We start from the raw sequence: 17,985 nt of genomic DNA, 5'->3' as shown, positions 1-17,985 counted from the left end.
CTGAGGATACACATGCAGGATGAGCTGTGGGGTTTTTTGTGTAGGATACTCATTGAGTGCAAGGTGTGGAAGTATGCCAGTATGACTCCTTGTAGCAAAAATAAATTGGCTAATGCAAAATTCTCGATTATCCAAATCTGTGCATCGCGAACCAAACGACCTAAATTCAGCTAACAAAAATAAATAAATCATTCAAAAAACAGGCAAAAGGATATAAATATAAAATATCATGTATCTAATATTAAAAAGGGTTGTTGGGTTTTAAAGTCATAAACCGAGCCTAAACGGTATTTATCACTATTTTGACTAAAATACCCCCCCCTAATTGGCCAGGAAGATCCTTTAAAGTTGTCAGAAGTATTTTGTTGGTGGTTACTACCCTTGAGCAAGTACTCTCAAACCAGAGCTCAGAAGGTTATTTGCTGTTCCCAACAAAGTCATGGCCATTCTGTTTGCATTGCATTTTCATGGTTCTGAAGATTCAAAAAGACCTGTAACTTGAATGTCCAGCAGACGGGAGGGCACAGAATATGCAAACGCCAATACTTGAAATCTACACTTTACTCCCTTTAGCAGATGTTCTACAATAAATTATGCACAAACTAAAAAGTTTGCATGCCCTATTGCAAGGGGAGATCTTAAAAATGATGCATTCTCTCATGAAAGGCACTCGCATAATAGTGCCATTAAGCTGGAAAGGAAGCAGAGAAGATTCAGAAGGATGTTTCACAAATTGAGGGCCTGAGATAGAGGGAGAGGTTGGGCAGGCTGGGACTTTATTCCTTTGCACACATCATTCCAGAGAGTTGATCTTATAGATGCATACAATCAGTAGGGAGATAATGTGAATACAAAGGCTCTTTTTCCAAGATAGGTGAACATTGAAGCAGAGGGAATAGAGTTAAGGCAGGGGGTCAACTTCAGAGGGGCAACCTTCCCCCACCCCCCCACCCCCCACACAGAGGGTGGTGGGTTTATAATAATAACTTTATTTGTTAAGCACCTTAAAAACAACCAAAGCTGACCAAAGTGCTGTACAGAAAAAAGAAAACAAGCAAGACATCATAAAACAGGCAGAACAACAGAACGTACAACTAACACAAGGCGCATAAATTACATACAAAAAATCCAAACAATAAATTAAAAAATATAAAACACGAGTACGAACAACGCAGCAGCAAACACCAAGCAAATTAAAAGTTAATAAAAACAATTCCAACACCCGCAACTGGTCTACAAGAAGGCACATGGAGAGGCCAAAAGGTGTGAAACATGATCATGCTTTCGTGTGCCTGTCAAGAGACGAACAGCTGCATTCTGTACCATCTGGAGACGGGCGATGGAGGACCGACTAACCCCCACATACAGTGCATTGCAGTAATCCAGCCGGGTGGTAACAAAGGCATGGATTACCGTCTCAAAGTGCTGCCTTGACAAAATCGGCTTTATTTTTGCCAGCTGCCTCAGATGGAAAAAAAAACAGATTTAACAACAGCCCTCACCTGACAGTCAAATCTAAACTCAGGGTCCACTTTAATCCCCAGGTTCGTGATGTTAGGTTTGAGATATGCAGACAAAGAGCCTAGATCAACAAGGGGACAGAGGTGCCACCAAAGATCATTACCTCCGTCTTGTCATCATTAAATTTTAAAAAGTTCAGTGACATCCAGGCCTTTATGGAACAAGCTGCGAGTGATGGTAGTCGAGGCAGGTACAATAACAACATTTAAAAGACATTTGAACAAGTATATGGATGGGAAAGATTGAGAGATTTGGCCAAACATGATCAGGTAGGATTAGTGTAAATGGGGCAGCTTGGTTGGCACGAACGGGTTGGGTCAGTATAACATAGAAAATAAATAAAAATGGCAAATATGCAAGACATTGAAAACAATAGTTCCTTGGAATTTATATGACACAGCAGAAGTAGATAAGTCCAATTAAAGAAAAAAACAAAAAGTTACATAAATTGATTAGATTTTTTTTTTAATCCTGGAGGTGATGGGGTCTAGTGGGAAAGAAGTGATTCTAGATGTATGACTTGTCGCAAAGTTTTGATTATGTTTTCAACCTTTCTCCACTTTTCAGTTTTTTGTTCCTCTGGGTGAATGCATACTTGCGAATGCGTATCTGCCAAGTTCTCTCAAACAATATTTTTTGAATCACACAGACACAAAAAGCTGGAGTAACTCAGCAGGACATGCAGCATCTCCAGAGAGAAGGAATGAGTGACATTTTGGGTCGAGACCCTTCTTCAGACATATAATTCAGCCCCAGAAACTTGTTCTTCAATGGACAAATTCAAATCCATCCTTCTCAAATCCAGGGTAACAAATATACATCAGCACTTCCGATGCTGTTTGGTACTGGCTCAGGCCAAACATTGAAATCCTGGATTCTGTCTCACACAGCAAAAGTTGCACTACAAAGTTTATTGCTCATTCGGTTTCAAGCAGATCAATTAAAACACAGATACACAATTAGATTCCAGTGAGTTTTTATTGAAATGAACAAAATTGCAACTCTGTAGCTTTCTCTAAACAACCTCTCAACTCATTCTGAATAAGTATCCAAATCTCTTCATAACCGGTCCATACAGCATCAGCTTTAAAGAAAAGTTCTGGTTCAAAAGTAAAGTTATTTTTATTTCACTGGAATATTCAAGCCAATTATACTCATAATAGGAAATCAAATGTTTTTTTTTTAAAGTAGACTCTGTTTCATACTTGCAACACTATTTGTTTCCACGTGTCACCATTTAACAGTCCTATCATTTCAGTATTCTTAATGCAATGGGTTTAAATTATGCTTTCATTTTAAGCCGCCAATTTAAGGAACTTTGTTCAAATTGGGGAAACATTAAGATTTTTTTTCTTGAACACTGAAATGGGACAGGTTTGCCTTTATAATTTGTTTTAAACCCAGCCCTGTTGCACCCTCCCCCCCTCCCTTTGGTAAAGATCCATATACATATGGCATTATTTCAATAACTCCCGACCCCATCCAATCCCATTCTCTCTCCCCCCCCCCCCCCCCCCCCCCCCCCCCCCCCCCCCCCCCCCAGAACAACATCTGCACAATGAAAAGAGCTCCATCCTGCCTAAAGATCTCCCACCACATACACCATCACCTTTCCAAACAAACTAAAATAGAGGGATGGGGGTATAAAAATTAAAGTTAAAATAACTGACCACATTTGGTGTATATTAACAAAATGGTTTGACGTCAAATGGCCATGATGGGGCACCTTAGCATCCAGTTTCTATCTCTGTGAAATTTCCTCACTTATCACACCACAGGTATGCCAGGTTTTAAGTGCTCACTGTCTGTGCAGATGAAGTCCTTGGAACAGCAGAACCACCCACCCAATTACACATATATAAATAGAATGAGATGACTTTCAGCTCATGTGTGAAGGGCTTATTGATGACATTGCAAGCCAATGTTTAGTTACTTCACACATCAGAAACATGCCGCGGAGAATAAAAAGGGAAAGATGCTTTCATCTCATTCTATAAACATTAAAATGTTAACCCCTCCCACCCCCCCAAAAAAATTTGCAAAATTCTCAAGAAGCCAGTCACCTGCTATTAAACTTAGTATTTCACAGTACAACCCTTTTGTATTATTTTCCCGCTTAACGACTCAGTGAAGATGGAGACTATTACTCTTAATTACTCTTAGAGCTGTAAACGACTAAGTTCTTAAAGCAGTTTGTTGTAGACATCTGCTGTTACCTGCTACTTTCCTGGCTTACAAATTAGAAAAACATTGTTGAGGCAGAGATCCGATTACACTCAACAACGGTAACAAAGCATCTTTCCCAATCTTAAACAGGTTTGTATACTCCGACATAGTCTTGCCATCCCCCGATAGCGACCAACACCTGTAGCCATGAAGGGGATAGTCTAGTTAAGTGCCAACCCTTAAAAGGAGGCGCCAAGCATTTAATACTACTACACATTTCCAACTTATCTGTGCTTCAGAAGGGATTGTTAAACCATGGCACCAGGTTTGTTTGTTAATGATGGCAGTGCATACGCTCAAAGTCCAACACAAGCTTTGCGTCTGATGTGCACACTGCCGTCTGGTCTTTATTTACAAGGTGGGAAGTGAGTGTGTGGAACAATCCCCTCGTCTTTTAAACTGTGGATGAAGAAAGTCACAATACAATTCCTCCTCTCACCCACTCCCTAATCCCAACCTGCTATAACAGCTGTTTTAAAATGAAGTACCTGTAGAACTGGAGATGTTTACACAGCTGGTACCCATGCTCAAGTCTTTCCATTAACACAGCTTTCTGCTACTGACACTATCTTACAGCATTTTAAATCTTGTAAACCCTATAATTTTTGCACATTAACAAAATGGATGTCTGTCCAAGAGGCACCTATACATGCTTAGAATCTACTCTTCGAAAAGCAGGTGCAAATTTGTTAAACTCAAAAATCCCAATAACAAATAGTTGGCAATATAAAGCACAAAATGTTTATTGCACTTAAGTGCAAGGTGCCTATTTATGCATGGATTACACTCGATGTATTCTAGTCCTGAACTACTTCTGCACTCTCTCATACCAACTCCCAAGTATTTGCAAAATGGATGTTCACTTCACAAAGCAAAAAGGAAGTAAATAATGGAAGAATCCAATGGTCCATCACCAGGGCCCCACCATATAACACAACTGATTGGAATTTCAGGAGGATGAACCACCAGCAATCCAACACTCCAAAGAAGTCACCTCCGGGATTTATGGACTCATGGGTGTTTGCCAGCATCATAACTACAGCAAGAGTAGTTTTGAAAAATAATTAATTTCAAAGTATCCAAACTGCAGTTTCTCTTCCCTGGACTTCAGTACAGAAGCTAGCATTAAATTCAATGGGGACACAGAGTCACCCTGCTGATCTTTGACCAACAGGATTTCAGAACTCAAAAGGATTCTTCCAGCAATGACTGTTCATTTAGATTCCAAATTAAGATGGTTTGAGAGTGCAGAAGTTGGTTAGAAGTATAGGTGCCTCTGAGACAGTTGTTACTCAGGCTGGAGGATATTTGCAAACTATTTTGACCCATTGCTTTACACTGCCTGTACATCAGGCCAATCGACCAGCACACTGTGAGGGGCACAGCAACAGGCAACAACACAAAGATTAGACATTTGCTTCCAGGAAAAAAAAAAAAGAAGAGAAAAACTATTGTCCAATGTGTCAGTCAGATAATATACTAAAAATATTTAAATGGACACAGAACATGTCAGTATAACTAAAGTTAAACCAATATACACCTGAACACCCGTGGAAAAATCTTGAATTTTTAGATACAATACCATTACCAATGCTCAAAAGGGTTCAAAAGTAGAGGTAATGGCATCCTATCATTTTCACAATTATTGTTACAAAATAAAATCTCCAAATTTCAGCATAAAACCTACTTTATGAACGGGATGAGATCTAGATAATGGGCAGAGTGGGCAGGGAAAGAGTGAAACGAAAAAGATCATTTGTCCAAATAAATTGGCTCCAGGATTTATTCCAGAGGTCCAAATAACTTGAAATATACACATTTCTTACATGGGTGTGTTTAAGGACTGGAGCGGTCAATACTAGAGTCCAGCAGGACCTACTTCTCCACATCAAAACAGTGACTGTCCATCACATAATGGAAACATTTATATGGGATTAGAGCAATATGCTGCTCAGACCATCGCCATGTGGGTTGGACTGTGCCAAGCTCTTTTATTCTACAGACCTTCCTGCTGCATGTAACAAAACCAGCTCCTCAAAAATGGAAACACTGAAAATGTTGAGAAATTGGACTGGGAAATTGGGTGTTTTTTTTTTTAAATTAACCCCCTTCCAAATCCATGATCCTCTTGAACCCCAATGGATAGGCAGCAGATTTGTTGGTGATGAAAATCTCAACAGAATGCATACATCCAAATAAAAACGAGTTGTTCCAATCTCCTTAACATTCGAAAGGGATGGATGGCTTTAGCCATGGATGGCTGGGGCAAGTTCTGCATTAGTTACCAGTACAATTCTTACACCCATTTTATTTTTTCTTTGAGTTTTCAGTCACTAATGTCTCGATTCAGCTGGCTGCTGCTCCTTAATTGGTTCATTATGTTTTTCTTGCTTCACAGCAAGATGGTACCTTTCCTTCAGCAAATGGGGGAGGAAGTGAAGAGGGAATTATGCAGGGAAGAAGATTTATATCTAAAAAGATCTCATTTATCAATCAGTTCAGTGCTTACTGTCTGGTCGTCAAAGGTTTTGTGTAGTCACTATATCCAAATATTTCAATTCATAAATTGAGATTGTGTCCCATGTTACCAACTTCTGATTATAGATTGCTTGCTGTATTTACATTGAGCTGATAGAAATCAGCTATGATGTTGGTGCTGCATGCAACAGTGCCCTTCACAGCTTTAGTTCACAGCAACATGCTACCCATTTCCTACCAGCCCCAGTAACTAGTAATTATTTTTATCAAAGGTAACAAGATGATAGAAAAAACGTATTTACATGTTTACAGGTGTATACACATCAATCTTTTGTGGGACACACTTCATCTTGCTGTCAGAAGGAAAATGGATGCCTGTGTTTAGAAGTTTCCGAGTCCAAGTTCAGTTGCTGCAGAACAGTCTACATTCAAGTCTAAGAGATGGAAGGTAGGGAAGGAGTGGGATTCTTAGTGTTCTGCTAGGGTCATGCTTGGAGTCTTCTGGGAAACCTCCGTGAACAAAATTAAAATGCACAATGCAAGCTTTCCTTCTGAGCGCAAATGCAACAAAATTAGCCCCAACATATTTAACATATATACATCAAGATGACATCTCATCTGGAGTTCCAGCTCAACTTCTCCAAGAAAATAGCCCCTTTCAAAAATTAAAAATATCTAAAATCTTGCAGATTCTTCACTTCCCCCACCAATACATTCCATTTTACTCTCACCAATGGAAACAGATGAAGTTAATGTCACATAAACCTTGAGTTACAACCCAATCCCTCCCACCCCCCCCCCCTAAACACCCCACCCTCCCCCTCAAAAAATGGATGACTATAACATAGGGATGGTATTCATATGGTCCTGCATCACCTTAAGGCACTTTATACAAATACCATAAAATCTTTGTAGCCTAAGACTGACGAGTACGTGCACTGGGAGAAGTTGAGAAGCCATCAGATGAATATCCTGGTCAGTGGCTTCAGCAAAACAAAAAATGGAGGGGTAAAAGGAGGGGAAGGAAGGAAAAAGAATACAACAAAGTGTGCTGTTCACTGTTCAGTTCAGCTCTTCAGTGCTACTTAGTCTAGATCTCCCGTGCCAGTTAGTGCAATAGTTGTCCACTCCCTGCACACAGTGCAAACCATACGAGCTCAGGAAGAAATGGTCCTTCACAAATCAGGAACTACACTTTGTGTCATCAAACAAAGGAAAATGGGAGTTTGGTGTTGTCTTAGACAAAGAAAAGAGAAGGGTATCCCAAGAAATGATGTGTTCCGGAACAGGCAAAAAAAAAAAAAAAAATCTTCAGTTTCTGTATTCTGTGATTGGGCCTGAGGATACAAAAACAGACTGTTAGAACTGAAGGACAATGTCATGATGTTTTTAAACAATTCTTAATAAACCAGGCCCTTGATAAAATAGTTGTAGGCAATTCAGCCACGTGCTTGTGCCAATCAACACAAGTCGTGGCTGATCATCCACTTTAGTAGCCTTCCCACCTCCTTCAATACCTTTGTTACTTTTAGCAATAAGAAATATACCCATCTTCTACATAGATACCTTTAACAATTTGGTAGATATTTCAGCAAATTCTCCATTCACAGGGGGGGGGGGGGGGGGGGGGGGGGGGGGGGGGATCCTCACAGCATCTCTAAACTAAACTAAACACTAAAGCAGGGATCGACAAGCTACAGCCCGTACCCCAAAATCCTCCGGCCCGCAAGCACCCCCCCCCCCCCCCCCCCCAAACTCTCTATTTCTCGATCTGGGAACTGCTGCAGCTGGACCCGGGGCTCGCAGGCGACCTGGGAACTGCAGCCTGTTCCGGTGCACGCAGATGAGGTGACCTGGGAACTGTAGCTAATCACGGGGATGCGAGGGATCTGGGAACTGCAGAAAACTAATTGAAAACACGTGAAAACTAATGCGAAAAACACCAAGTGTCACACTAGTTGGTATGCATCATTAGCATGTATTATTACTAATTTATGTGTTATTAGTATGTATTCATAATTAAGTTCATATGTATTATTATTACCTCCATTTATGAGGCAGAGGACAGAGGATATAGATGGTTAACAATGAGGAGCAACTCTAAGTTAATCTACATTCTAGAACGATACTGGACTTAGTAACAGTTTTGGGGGGTAGATGTTGAACACAATGTTGCTTCTCATGATCGTGTCAAATATCAAAATGGCAAAAGCAAGATAAATGTCTGACATTACTCTGCAATTGAAGGAGCAGAGAGCTGCAAGAGAACAGCTAAATTAAGAAAGAAAATGGATCAATGGCGAACAAGATATCTTAAAAGTAGAGGCAACAGCATGGTTGCGAGATGAGTTGTGGTAAAATGTGTTTGGCACAAAGTTACCAATCAATTTTGGAACAAAGTGATTTTGAAAGGGGATTTTTTTTTTTAATGAAAGCCGTAGCAAATCAAACATATCAAATCAGGTAGGGCCCTCCATGAGCATGAGAAGATGAAGTAATAAAATGGCAAGATTAATGAAGTTACTGTGCTCATGAACTGGAGAAGATTATTTTGGAAGATAAACAAGTCTTTGGTGAATTGATATGAAATACAAACTCACTGAGAATGAGATGTAATTTGGTGCAGAGGCTGAAATGAAAACAGATCTCAGCAAATTTCATGAAACTTAAGTGGGCAATAAAGGTGGGTCTGATTGGAAAGCAAAAGGGTCCTTGGACATCATGAGCCAAGAAGTTGCCTATAAAAAGGCAAGATGCCTACTGTAAGGTCGCACTACCTTTCCTACAAATAGTAACAGGAATTCAAAAAAGGGAATCCTGGCCCGTCTCTTCAGATGGAGAACCCAAATGGCATAAGGCACCTGAAAAGGGGAATGATTAGTAGGACACTTTATAGCGTGCATAACTCAGAGATCAATTCTAGATTTAAACTTAGCCTGACCATCACATTACTAGTGTGTGCTGTTAAAATTCTTTCAAATACTAACCAAATTAATCTGAAGTTACTGTTTATCCTCTCCGTCTGGCTCACTGTGATATTCTGCAACATACAGACTTTTATCAATGCTGCCAGGGATGGGCTTGATCTCGGTTCCAAGCTGCTCCTCAATGGCCTTCAGATTAAAGCGGTCATCATATGTGATTAGATTGATTGCCAGGCCCAGATGGCCAAACCGCCCTGAAGACAAAAATTGAACATATTAAATACCAGTTGTTTAATTCGATCATTTTGGAAATATTGGGTTCACACACATTTTTTTTTTATCACACTGCCAAATCCCCAAATCAGGGTGCTGCTGATACAAATTAAGCACTGGCAAACACATTCGATAAAAAAAAACCATACAGGACCTAGCAAGGAAAAAAAGAATAGCTAAAGATTAACCTGGGAATTGACTAATGCCAAGCTGGAATTATGAAGTAAACCAATAAATATAGGTCTATTCTCACCTGATCTGCCAATGCGATGTAGGTAGGTCTCCGCAATCTTTGGAAAATCAAAATTTATTACAACATTCACAGCTTGGATATCAATACCACGAGTGAACAGATCTGAAAAAAGACAGTGAGGTTAAAAATGTATCTGATGAGTGGAAGGGGAGGAGAATAGGAGACACTGTGTGGAACTAGAATCTTACCCATTACCTACACATAGTATTCCAGGATGATTATGGGTTTGGCAATATAATTGAAACCCAAAGTACCAGCAGTTTCCCCAATTTAGGAGCTTCACCCTTTGGGGTTTAAAAGTAATCAGCATAAATCTACTCAAATGGTCATCGCCTCCCTTTATAACAAACCAAATTAAGTAATTAAATGTCTGAGAATTAATAAACTAAAGCCCACAACTTATATTCTCTTAGATGATCAAATGGTGTTTCCCGTTTTGTGCATGACTAGAATACTCTTCCCCTTCCAGTTGAAAACCATGCAATCTAAGAATACACATAAAATGACTAAAGAAGTTTCACAAAAGTCAACAGCAGCCAACCAAAATGGTTCATTGCTGCAAGTAATAAAATGATTTTCTGTAGTACTTACCAGTGCAAACCAAATTGCGACACATTCCATTTCTAAAATCGTGGAACACACGGTTACGATGTTCCTGTTGAAAAGAATTGACAACTCAACTTAACAAATGGGAGTTCATTCTAAATAAATTATAAAACAGTATATTTAAAAACATATTAAAGTAGAAATTTGGTTATTTTATAGTACAAAGTATTCCTAACATTATCAGTGTGAAGATCATTTAAAGTGCAAGAATCACAAAGTTTTTAATCAAGTCTCTATATAAAGGTGTAGGAAGGAACTGTAGATTCTGGTTTAAACCGAAGATAGACACAAAAAGCTGGAGTAACTCAGCGGGACAGGTAGCATCTCTGGAGATATGTCATTCCTTCTCTCCAGAGATGCTGCCTGTCCCGCTGAGTTACTGCAGCTTTCTGTGTCTGTTCTCTATATAAAGGAATCCCTATTCAAATTCTACGGTAGACAAAAATGCTGGAGAAACTCAGCGGGTGCAGCAGCATTTATGGCGCGAAGGAAATAGGCGGGAAACCTTTCTTCAGACTATTAAAATTCTTCCATTTTAAGCCAAGCTTAACAAGTCCCACCAAACAAACTCTAGTCCCAATGACGATGAGAAATCTTGATGTGAGTATTTTATAGGAAAATAAAAGCTTGTAATAAATATTGATGGTCAAATTATTTTCCAAACGTGATCTCCACAGGTTCAAGGCATTTCAAGCACTGGAAAACAGACTTTTGTGGAACATTGCCTCCCAGGAGCAAATAGGGGAAAACTTTGGGGGTGGAGAGATGAGAGAAATAGTAGAAAACCAAGATACTTGGACCCCTTAATTTTGTATTTAAATGGATTGGTTCCAGATCCTCCATCTGCTATTAAATGGGAAAGAAAATATGAACTGAACTTATTTTCCCACCCCATGCCCTTCTAAAATGATTCAACATATTATAGCAAATCACAAATGTATATTGATCACATTGAAATGAAAAAAAAAAACTTTGCATCAAAATCCATCTAACAGCTTTCATCAGTTCATGAGCAAACATCTTCAATTTGTGTTCTTTTTAACTCACCTGCCTCATTTTAGCATGAATGTAGAAACAGGAATAACCCAGCTGAGAGATTTTCTTGGCCAGCAGCTCTACGCGCTGGGAAGAGTTGCAGAATATAATTGACTGGTTAATCTGAAGCTGAAAGTAATAAAATCTGTTAGTACAATGCAAGACAATTTTTTAAGATGCTAAACCGATTTATAACTACCATGTTTCATTCTCACTCAGCTGTCACTATTCAAATCAATCTCTTAATCACATTGAGATGCAGCCAATTTGATCTACAATCTTGCCAATGCTGCTCTTAAAACAGAGAGTAAGCAATAAACACAAACAATGCCAGTCTGACTTCTGGTTGTACAGAACGCTCATGTTTTCCTACAGATCCCTATGGACTTGCATCCTGCAATTTCAATTTCTAAAATAGAACGATTCTTAATAACTTTCATTCACTGGGTCTCCTTCCGCTGCAAAAAAATAATTTGAAAGTGATTCCTGGTGCAAGCCTTTGATGAAATGTATCAGAGGCAACAATCATTTGATTACTGATCAAAATAGACATCTCTCCTCTTCTACCAAATAACAGAGTAATATAAAGGAATTGTCGATGCTAGCTTATTCCAACGATACACACAAAATGCTGGACTAACTCAGCAGGCCACACAGCATCTCTGGAGAAAATGGATAGGTGACGCTTTAGGTCGGGACCCTTCTTCAGACTATCTGAAGACATTACCTTGGATAAAGCTACTGTCCTTCAAAACTACTCTACATCAACTTTCATTTTGCATTTGTGCTCGGAACACATGCTTCAATTTTAATCAAAACATGGTTGTTGGCTGCTGGGCTTGTTTATGCTGTACAACTCCAACATAGCTAAATATCAAGCTATTCTCCCAGTTAATGTTGAAAATCAAACACTTGCACCCTCTTACCCGAGAAAAGAGTGTGTTGAGACAGTGCACTTTCTGCCGTTCAGTAACATACGCATAGTACTGGGTTACTCCTTTCAATGTTAGCTCTTCCATCAGATTAATTTCGTACGGTTTCTGTAAATGCGAATTCTGCCAAGACAAGTCAGTGCATTGTACTTCAGATTATCTGCTTAAAATCAGTTTAAATTATGTAATAAAGCAGCCCAAAATAGGACTCTAAATGAAATGTTAACTCAAAATAGAGATTCAATAATAAATCACTGAAGGCCATTCTTTCGGTTGCTTGCATCAGATCTAAAATGTTCTCACGTCAGCTTTACTCGGGTATTTGCATACTGGAACAAAATGGACTAACCCAAAGGATGTCCTCCACATCATCCTTCAACGACAAGACAGACACCAGGCTCTATTATTATTATTATAGGTAAGAGTTCTACAAATAACGTGCAAGTTCTTCATCAGCATTATATTATGCAATTGTATAATGAAGAACTATTTTACATTTCTTCTCATGATGCTTCTTGGCAAAATGTCAAGAATGGTGCCAATTATAACTTGCAGAAAACAAGCTCCACACTATCTTCAATTTTCTTCCCAGCTTAAAAAAAATGGTAAGCAGATGGCAATGGTATACTGACTGAGATTACCTTGAAATAGCAAAAATTAAGACTTACATAGGATGGCAGAAACAAGTTTTAAACTGAAGAGGCGAGTTTTATTAAGCTGGTTCCAAGCAGCAAATTCTTACCATGAATTTCTGTACACTGAGTGGGAACGTGGCAGAGTAAAGCAGTATCTGTCTGGTTCTTGGTAATGTAGAAATTATATCCTCCATCATCTGTACAAAGTCTTGTGACAGTAGTTTGTCTGCCTAAATAAATAATCCAGGAAGATTCAGTGTTACAACTTTGCGATTGCAGAACAGAATTGCTAAATCAGGTATTTAGAGGTCAAAAAATGAATAGGACAAAATATTAATAAAGGGACAACTCTTCAGGCTTGCTGACTTTTCAATAATTGGTCACATTATGGAAGAGGCTCGCTAATGAAATATTAGAAACATACAGTATCAATTTATTAATGTACAAAGCAAGACTTTCCACAAAAATATTTTGAATAAAGTAATTGAGATAAAGTAGATGCGGTATGCATGGAAAAGAAAATACATCCCCAAAGCTCCTCAATGCTGTTATCATACCGTTAATTATTACAGTTAAAAGAACTATCAAACTTGAACTATTGGGATGGTTGAAGCAAACCTACATAAACACAAGCTTTTACAGTTTGCTTTACAATAATTCAGTAGTTTGATGGCCACCTTTACCAATACTAGATTTAATCAAACCAAATGTAAATTCATTACTATTGTACTGGGATCTGAAATCACCCAGTAATAAAATTCAATTATAATGTAAACATAAATGCTGGAAACATTCATGTCCGATAACACCTATGGAAAAAATATTTCAGGTCTGTATTTTATATTGCAAGTATTTTCTATTTTTATTCAGATATGCAGCAGATGACATGAAAATTAGTCAAGTTGCAGACAGCAAGAATGTTTGTCAAAGGATGCCAGAAGATAAAAGATTAGTTGGAAAACTATTAAAATAAAATTTAATTTAGAGAAGAGGCATTGCATTTTTTAAAGTCAAATGCAAGAGTAAATGGCAGCATCCTGTGGATAGGGTGGTAAAGGTGAAATTAGTGGGCTTGCTGTTACCGGTCAATGAATAAAACCCAACTGTTTATCTCCATAAATGCTCGACAGAGGATTATCTACTTGTCAACTAACATAAGCACTCTCTGTGAAGATAATTTCAGAGTGCATCAAGACTTCTAGATGAATAAAACTACTACAATATACAACTGCACCCAAAAGAGTTATTCTAAATTTCAAATTAATCTCTTTTAGAATGTTATAGGAAGAACATTGCATTTTTAATTAAATTACCTCATCAAGTACAATCATCTGTATGTTGTCCACTTTAGCCAAACCCTTCTTAATCAAATCCAGGATTCTTCCAGGTGTTGCAATCACCACATGAACTGCATATAATAAAACAAATTCTTAACAGCAGTTTCAAGTACACATTCACAACTAACGACAAAGGACACTAGATTAACTAGATTGGCAATCTTGTTTAATGTAACAATAACACAAATGGTAGTCTGGTTTGTGGATTGTTCAACTAAGCAGTTAAGATGCCTTCGGGTATATTAATGTGCCAGAATATAAACAATTAGATATACAGACAATGTTAAATGGCCATCTCCAGCTGCTCGTTTTAATATTTCAATGTTCTTTCAGCATTAAATTGCCATTACCCAACATGTAAAAAAAAAAAAGGAATTAACAAATACTTGTCTAAAGATATAACAAAAACAAGATACTGTTTACAACAAAGATAGACAAAATGCTGGAGTAACTCAGCGGGTCAGGCAGCACCTCTGGAGAAAAGAAATAGGTGACGTTTTGGCTCGAGACCCTTTTTCAGTCCGAAGACGATTTTAAAACACCAGACAATCTTAGTTTATTGAACTATATCCTCACCTGTCTCATCAAGTCTTAAGATGTCATCCCGGAGATTGGTTCCTCCTGTGGTAGCCATCACTTTTACACCACCCATGTGTTTGCTGACTTGGATACAGATCTGACTGACTTGCAGTGCCAGTTCTCGGGTAGGCACAATCACCATAGCTTTAATTGAAAGTAAAATAAAAACTAGATTGCTATTGACCCATCTTCATCAGCATAGCTGATATTAATTGATAAATCAAATGAAAATGTTCAATAATTAACAACAACATTTCAAATATTTGCAAAAGCAGTCAAGTTTATCCAACAATGGGGACTTCACTTCACAGCTGCCTTCCAGAGGATTTTATGTTGCTTGCAATGTCAAGCAACATTCTATATTAGTTCTTGGAGCATGAATCTTTCTATGTTGGAGCTGGCAAAATTCAGGTTGCTTTGTTTAAAACATCAAACAGGCATGTTCAATCTGCCATAAAAGAGGCAACCTACCACCCAGAAATAATTTTGACAAGCATAAGAACAATTCTGTTTTCCTGAACATACACCTCCTCAAACCCTTCTCCCCATGCCCCACCTTGACTTGCACTCATTTCTCCCTATCCTCACTTTCCACCTACATTCCTTCCTCTAGCTTCACAATTCAATTCAATTGTCTCAGTCTTTTCATCTCTGACATCCATCTGTCTATCAACTGCCACACCCCCCCCCACCTGTATCCCTTTATTAACTGCCATGCTTTGTCCTGCCTCCTGACCAGTTTCTCCTTTTCTTATCCAGATGAGCAACCCATGGTGTGACAGTTTGCATTCCGACTACAAATCCCAGAAACCTCTACTTGATCAGCACTCATAACTGAATATTGCCCTAAGTGGTTTTCCTGCCTGCCCTTTACCATCTAAATTAATTGGAATTACTGAAAGGGGTGACATTGGGGGAACATTGAAGATGTGAACAGAAATCACACAAACCTTGAATGTAGTCTCTCTTCAGGTCCAGCCTTTCAAGTAATGGAATGAGGTAGGCTCCACTTTTACCTGTTCCGTTTTTGGCTCTGGCCAATATATCTCTGCCAGACAATGCAATTGGAATACTTGCCTCCTGAGAAACAGAGTTGAGAATAATAAAATCAAATAAAAAAATTCATGCACCGTAGCCAATCTGTACAATATCTCACCATCCTTTGGGCACCACAGCTCCTGTGATGTGGGTTTGGTCAAATCTCAAAGCAATTTTTCTCCTACAGCCCAAAGATGTGCTGGTAGACCAATTGGCCCGTGCAAACTACTTTTCAGTGTAGGTTAACGGCAAAAAAGAATCAGAGGAGTTGATAGGCATGTGCAAGAACAAGTAATTTGCAAAAAATAGAGAAATAAGGGCAAATAAGGGATTGGAGAGATGAATTAACTCTGTAGCACGGCTGCAAATACAAGATGAAGGGGATATACCATACCTGGATTGGAGATGGTTTCTCCCAACCCATTTCAAAAATGCCCATTAGCAACTCGCGCTTCAAACAATAATCTTCAAATTCATTTCCTTTTGTGGCAGTTACATCCTAAAGATCAAAAGAAATAACAAAGCTGATTTTGCCACATGTCAATATACAATGTTACAGTAGTTACAATATAGAATGTTATCATTTGGGCTACCTTGTGATTAATAGCATTAGATTGGAAGCTAATATGCAAGACAGGAGTAAAATAAATCTTGAAAATGTGAAAATCAAACAATGAAATCCTTGCAAGGACCATGGTTATCATAGAGGTACTTTCTAAAACATCATTAATTTATGCATGACACACAAGAATAAAAGTCATTTTTAAATACTTCTCACTACAAAGCCAAATTTACAGTGGGAGTACTCAGTGGATAAATGGTGTTTGGCCCATATCCTTCCAGACCTTTCTTGCCCATGTAACTGTCCAAATGTATTTTATATTTTATTTTGGGGACAGAGCCTTTTCCAGGGCAGCTCCCAGGCTCTGGAACTCCCTCCCCCAACTGATCCGCAATTCCGTGTCCCTCACCATCTTCCAGTCCCCCTTAAGACCCATCTCTTCACCTCTGCCTATCCTTAGCCCCACGTCCCCCTCCCTTTTCATCTGTGCATTAATTGCCTCATATTGTGTTTTGTATTGAATTCTGTCTTTACTTTGTGTACTAGTCATGTCTCTACTATTTATTTAATTCCCCTTACATGTTTTTCCTCTACCTGCTACATTTTTGTAAGATGTCCTTGAGACTCTTGAAAGGCACCCATAAATAAAATGTATTATTATTATTATTATATGCTGTGATAATACCCATCTCAACTACTTCCTCTGGCAGTTTGTTCCATATACCCACCATCTTTTGTGTGAATACGCTGCCCCTGGGGTGGAAGATTGCAACCTTCACGTGGTCCGCCCTGTTTCGACGAATGCAATCAACCCGGCGTGCACAATCAAATAGAACAAGTTGTCCCTCAACTTTAGGCTGAGCAAGCCATACACAAGAAGCAGAAGTTGCCCCTAAGGTTCCTATTAAATCTTTCTCCTCTCACCTTAAACCTATGGTTCGTGATTCCCCTACTCTGGGCAAAAAGCTGTCCATTCACCCTATTTATTACCCTCATGGCTGTACAAACCTCCAAGATTATCCCTAATCCTCCTACACTCCAAGGATTATTTCTGCAATACAAAATCTTCTCAAAACTGGTTACTAGAAAAGCCCATTAAAACTTTAGCTGTGGAATTTTATGTCATATTCTGACACATGGATAAATGATCGAACCAATACAATTTGTTTAAGAACTGAACCAATACAATTGCCTGCCCTAAATTGACAGAAATTAGTTGTGCAAATCAAGGTCAGAGAAGCACTAATAATGACTAGTTATCTGTCACTCTACCTTATGGAGACGAGACTTAACAATAGTAACTATTATTATCAGTAAATATTACTCACAATGTCCTGACTCGTGACAATTTAAAAAGGCAACAAACAGGCAATTTAGAACAGTCTAAATTAGAGAAAAATAGCAGGCATGTTACAAGGCTTCTTACCGAAGTTTTCATCCGCCTGTCTTTTGGAGGCAACTTTAAACTTTTCTTCCAGTCATCACCTGGTCTATAGATAATAAGAGACAAAATGCTTACATTAAGCCCCATTTTTGTTAACCCCAAAGTTTTGTTAAGGCACAAAAGGAAGATGTTCAGCTCAAAG

General features: G+C 38.6%; 1 protein-coding gene across 1 annotated transcript in view; it reads right to left on the bottom strand.

Moving 5' to 3' along the window:
- Positions 1 to 7,039: 7,039 nt before the first annotated feature.
- The window catches only part of ddx6 (DEAD (Asp-Glu-Ala-Asp) box helicase 6), a 21,018-nt gene continuing 10,072 nt past the window's right edge, over positions 7,040 to 17,985 (bottom strand). Inside the window, exons 4-15 of the mRNA XM_055660577.1 lie at positions 17,826 to 17,889; positions 16,232 to 16,336; positions 15,750 to 15,879; positions 14,797 to 14,943; positions 14,197 to 14,291; positions 12,991 to 13,113; positions 12,243 to 12,371; positions 11,329 to 11,445; positions 10,267 to 10,330; positions 9,676 to 9,777; positions 9,213 to 9,403; positions 7,040 to 7,562 (exon numbers count right to left, since the gene is read on the bottom strand). Coding sequence (XP_055516552.1) covers positions 9,228 to 9,403; positions 9,676 to 9,777; positions 10,267 to 10,330; positions 11,329 to 11,445; positions 12,243 to 12,371; positions 12,991 to 13,113; positions 14,197 to 14,291; positions 14,797 to 14,943; positions 15,750 to 15,879; positions 16,232 to 16,336; positions 17,826 to 17,889 — 1,252 coding nt within the window. The 3' untranslated portion in view covers positions 7,040 to 7,562; positions 9,213 to 9,227. The remainder of the gene's footprint in view (positions 7,563 to 9,212; positions 9,404 to 9,675; positions 9,778 to 10,266; positions 10,331 to 11,328; positions 11,446 to 12,242; positions 12,372 to 12,990; positions 13,114 to 14,196; positions 14,292 to 14,796; positions 14,944 to 15,749; positions 15,880 to 16,231; positions 16,337 to 17,825; positions 17,890 to 17,985) is intronic.

Source organism: Leucoraja erinacea, chromosome 32, assembly GCF_028641065.1.
Source record: "Leucoraja erinacea ecotype New England chromosome 32, Leri_hhj_1, whole genome shotgun sequence".
Taxonomy (NCBI): Eukaryota; Metazoa; Chordata; class Chondrichthyes; order Rajiformes; family Rajidae; genus Leucoraja; species Leucoraja erinaceus.
Note: the sequence above shows the minus strand (reverse complement) of the source record. Positions and strands in the feature narration are given on the sequence as shown.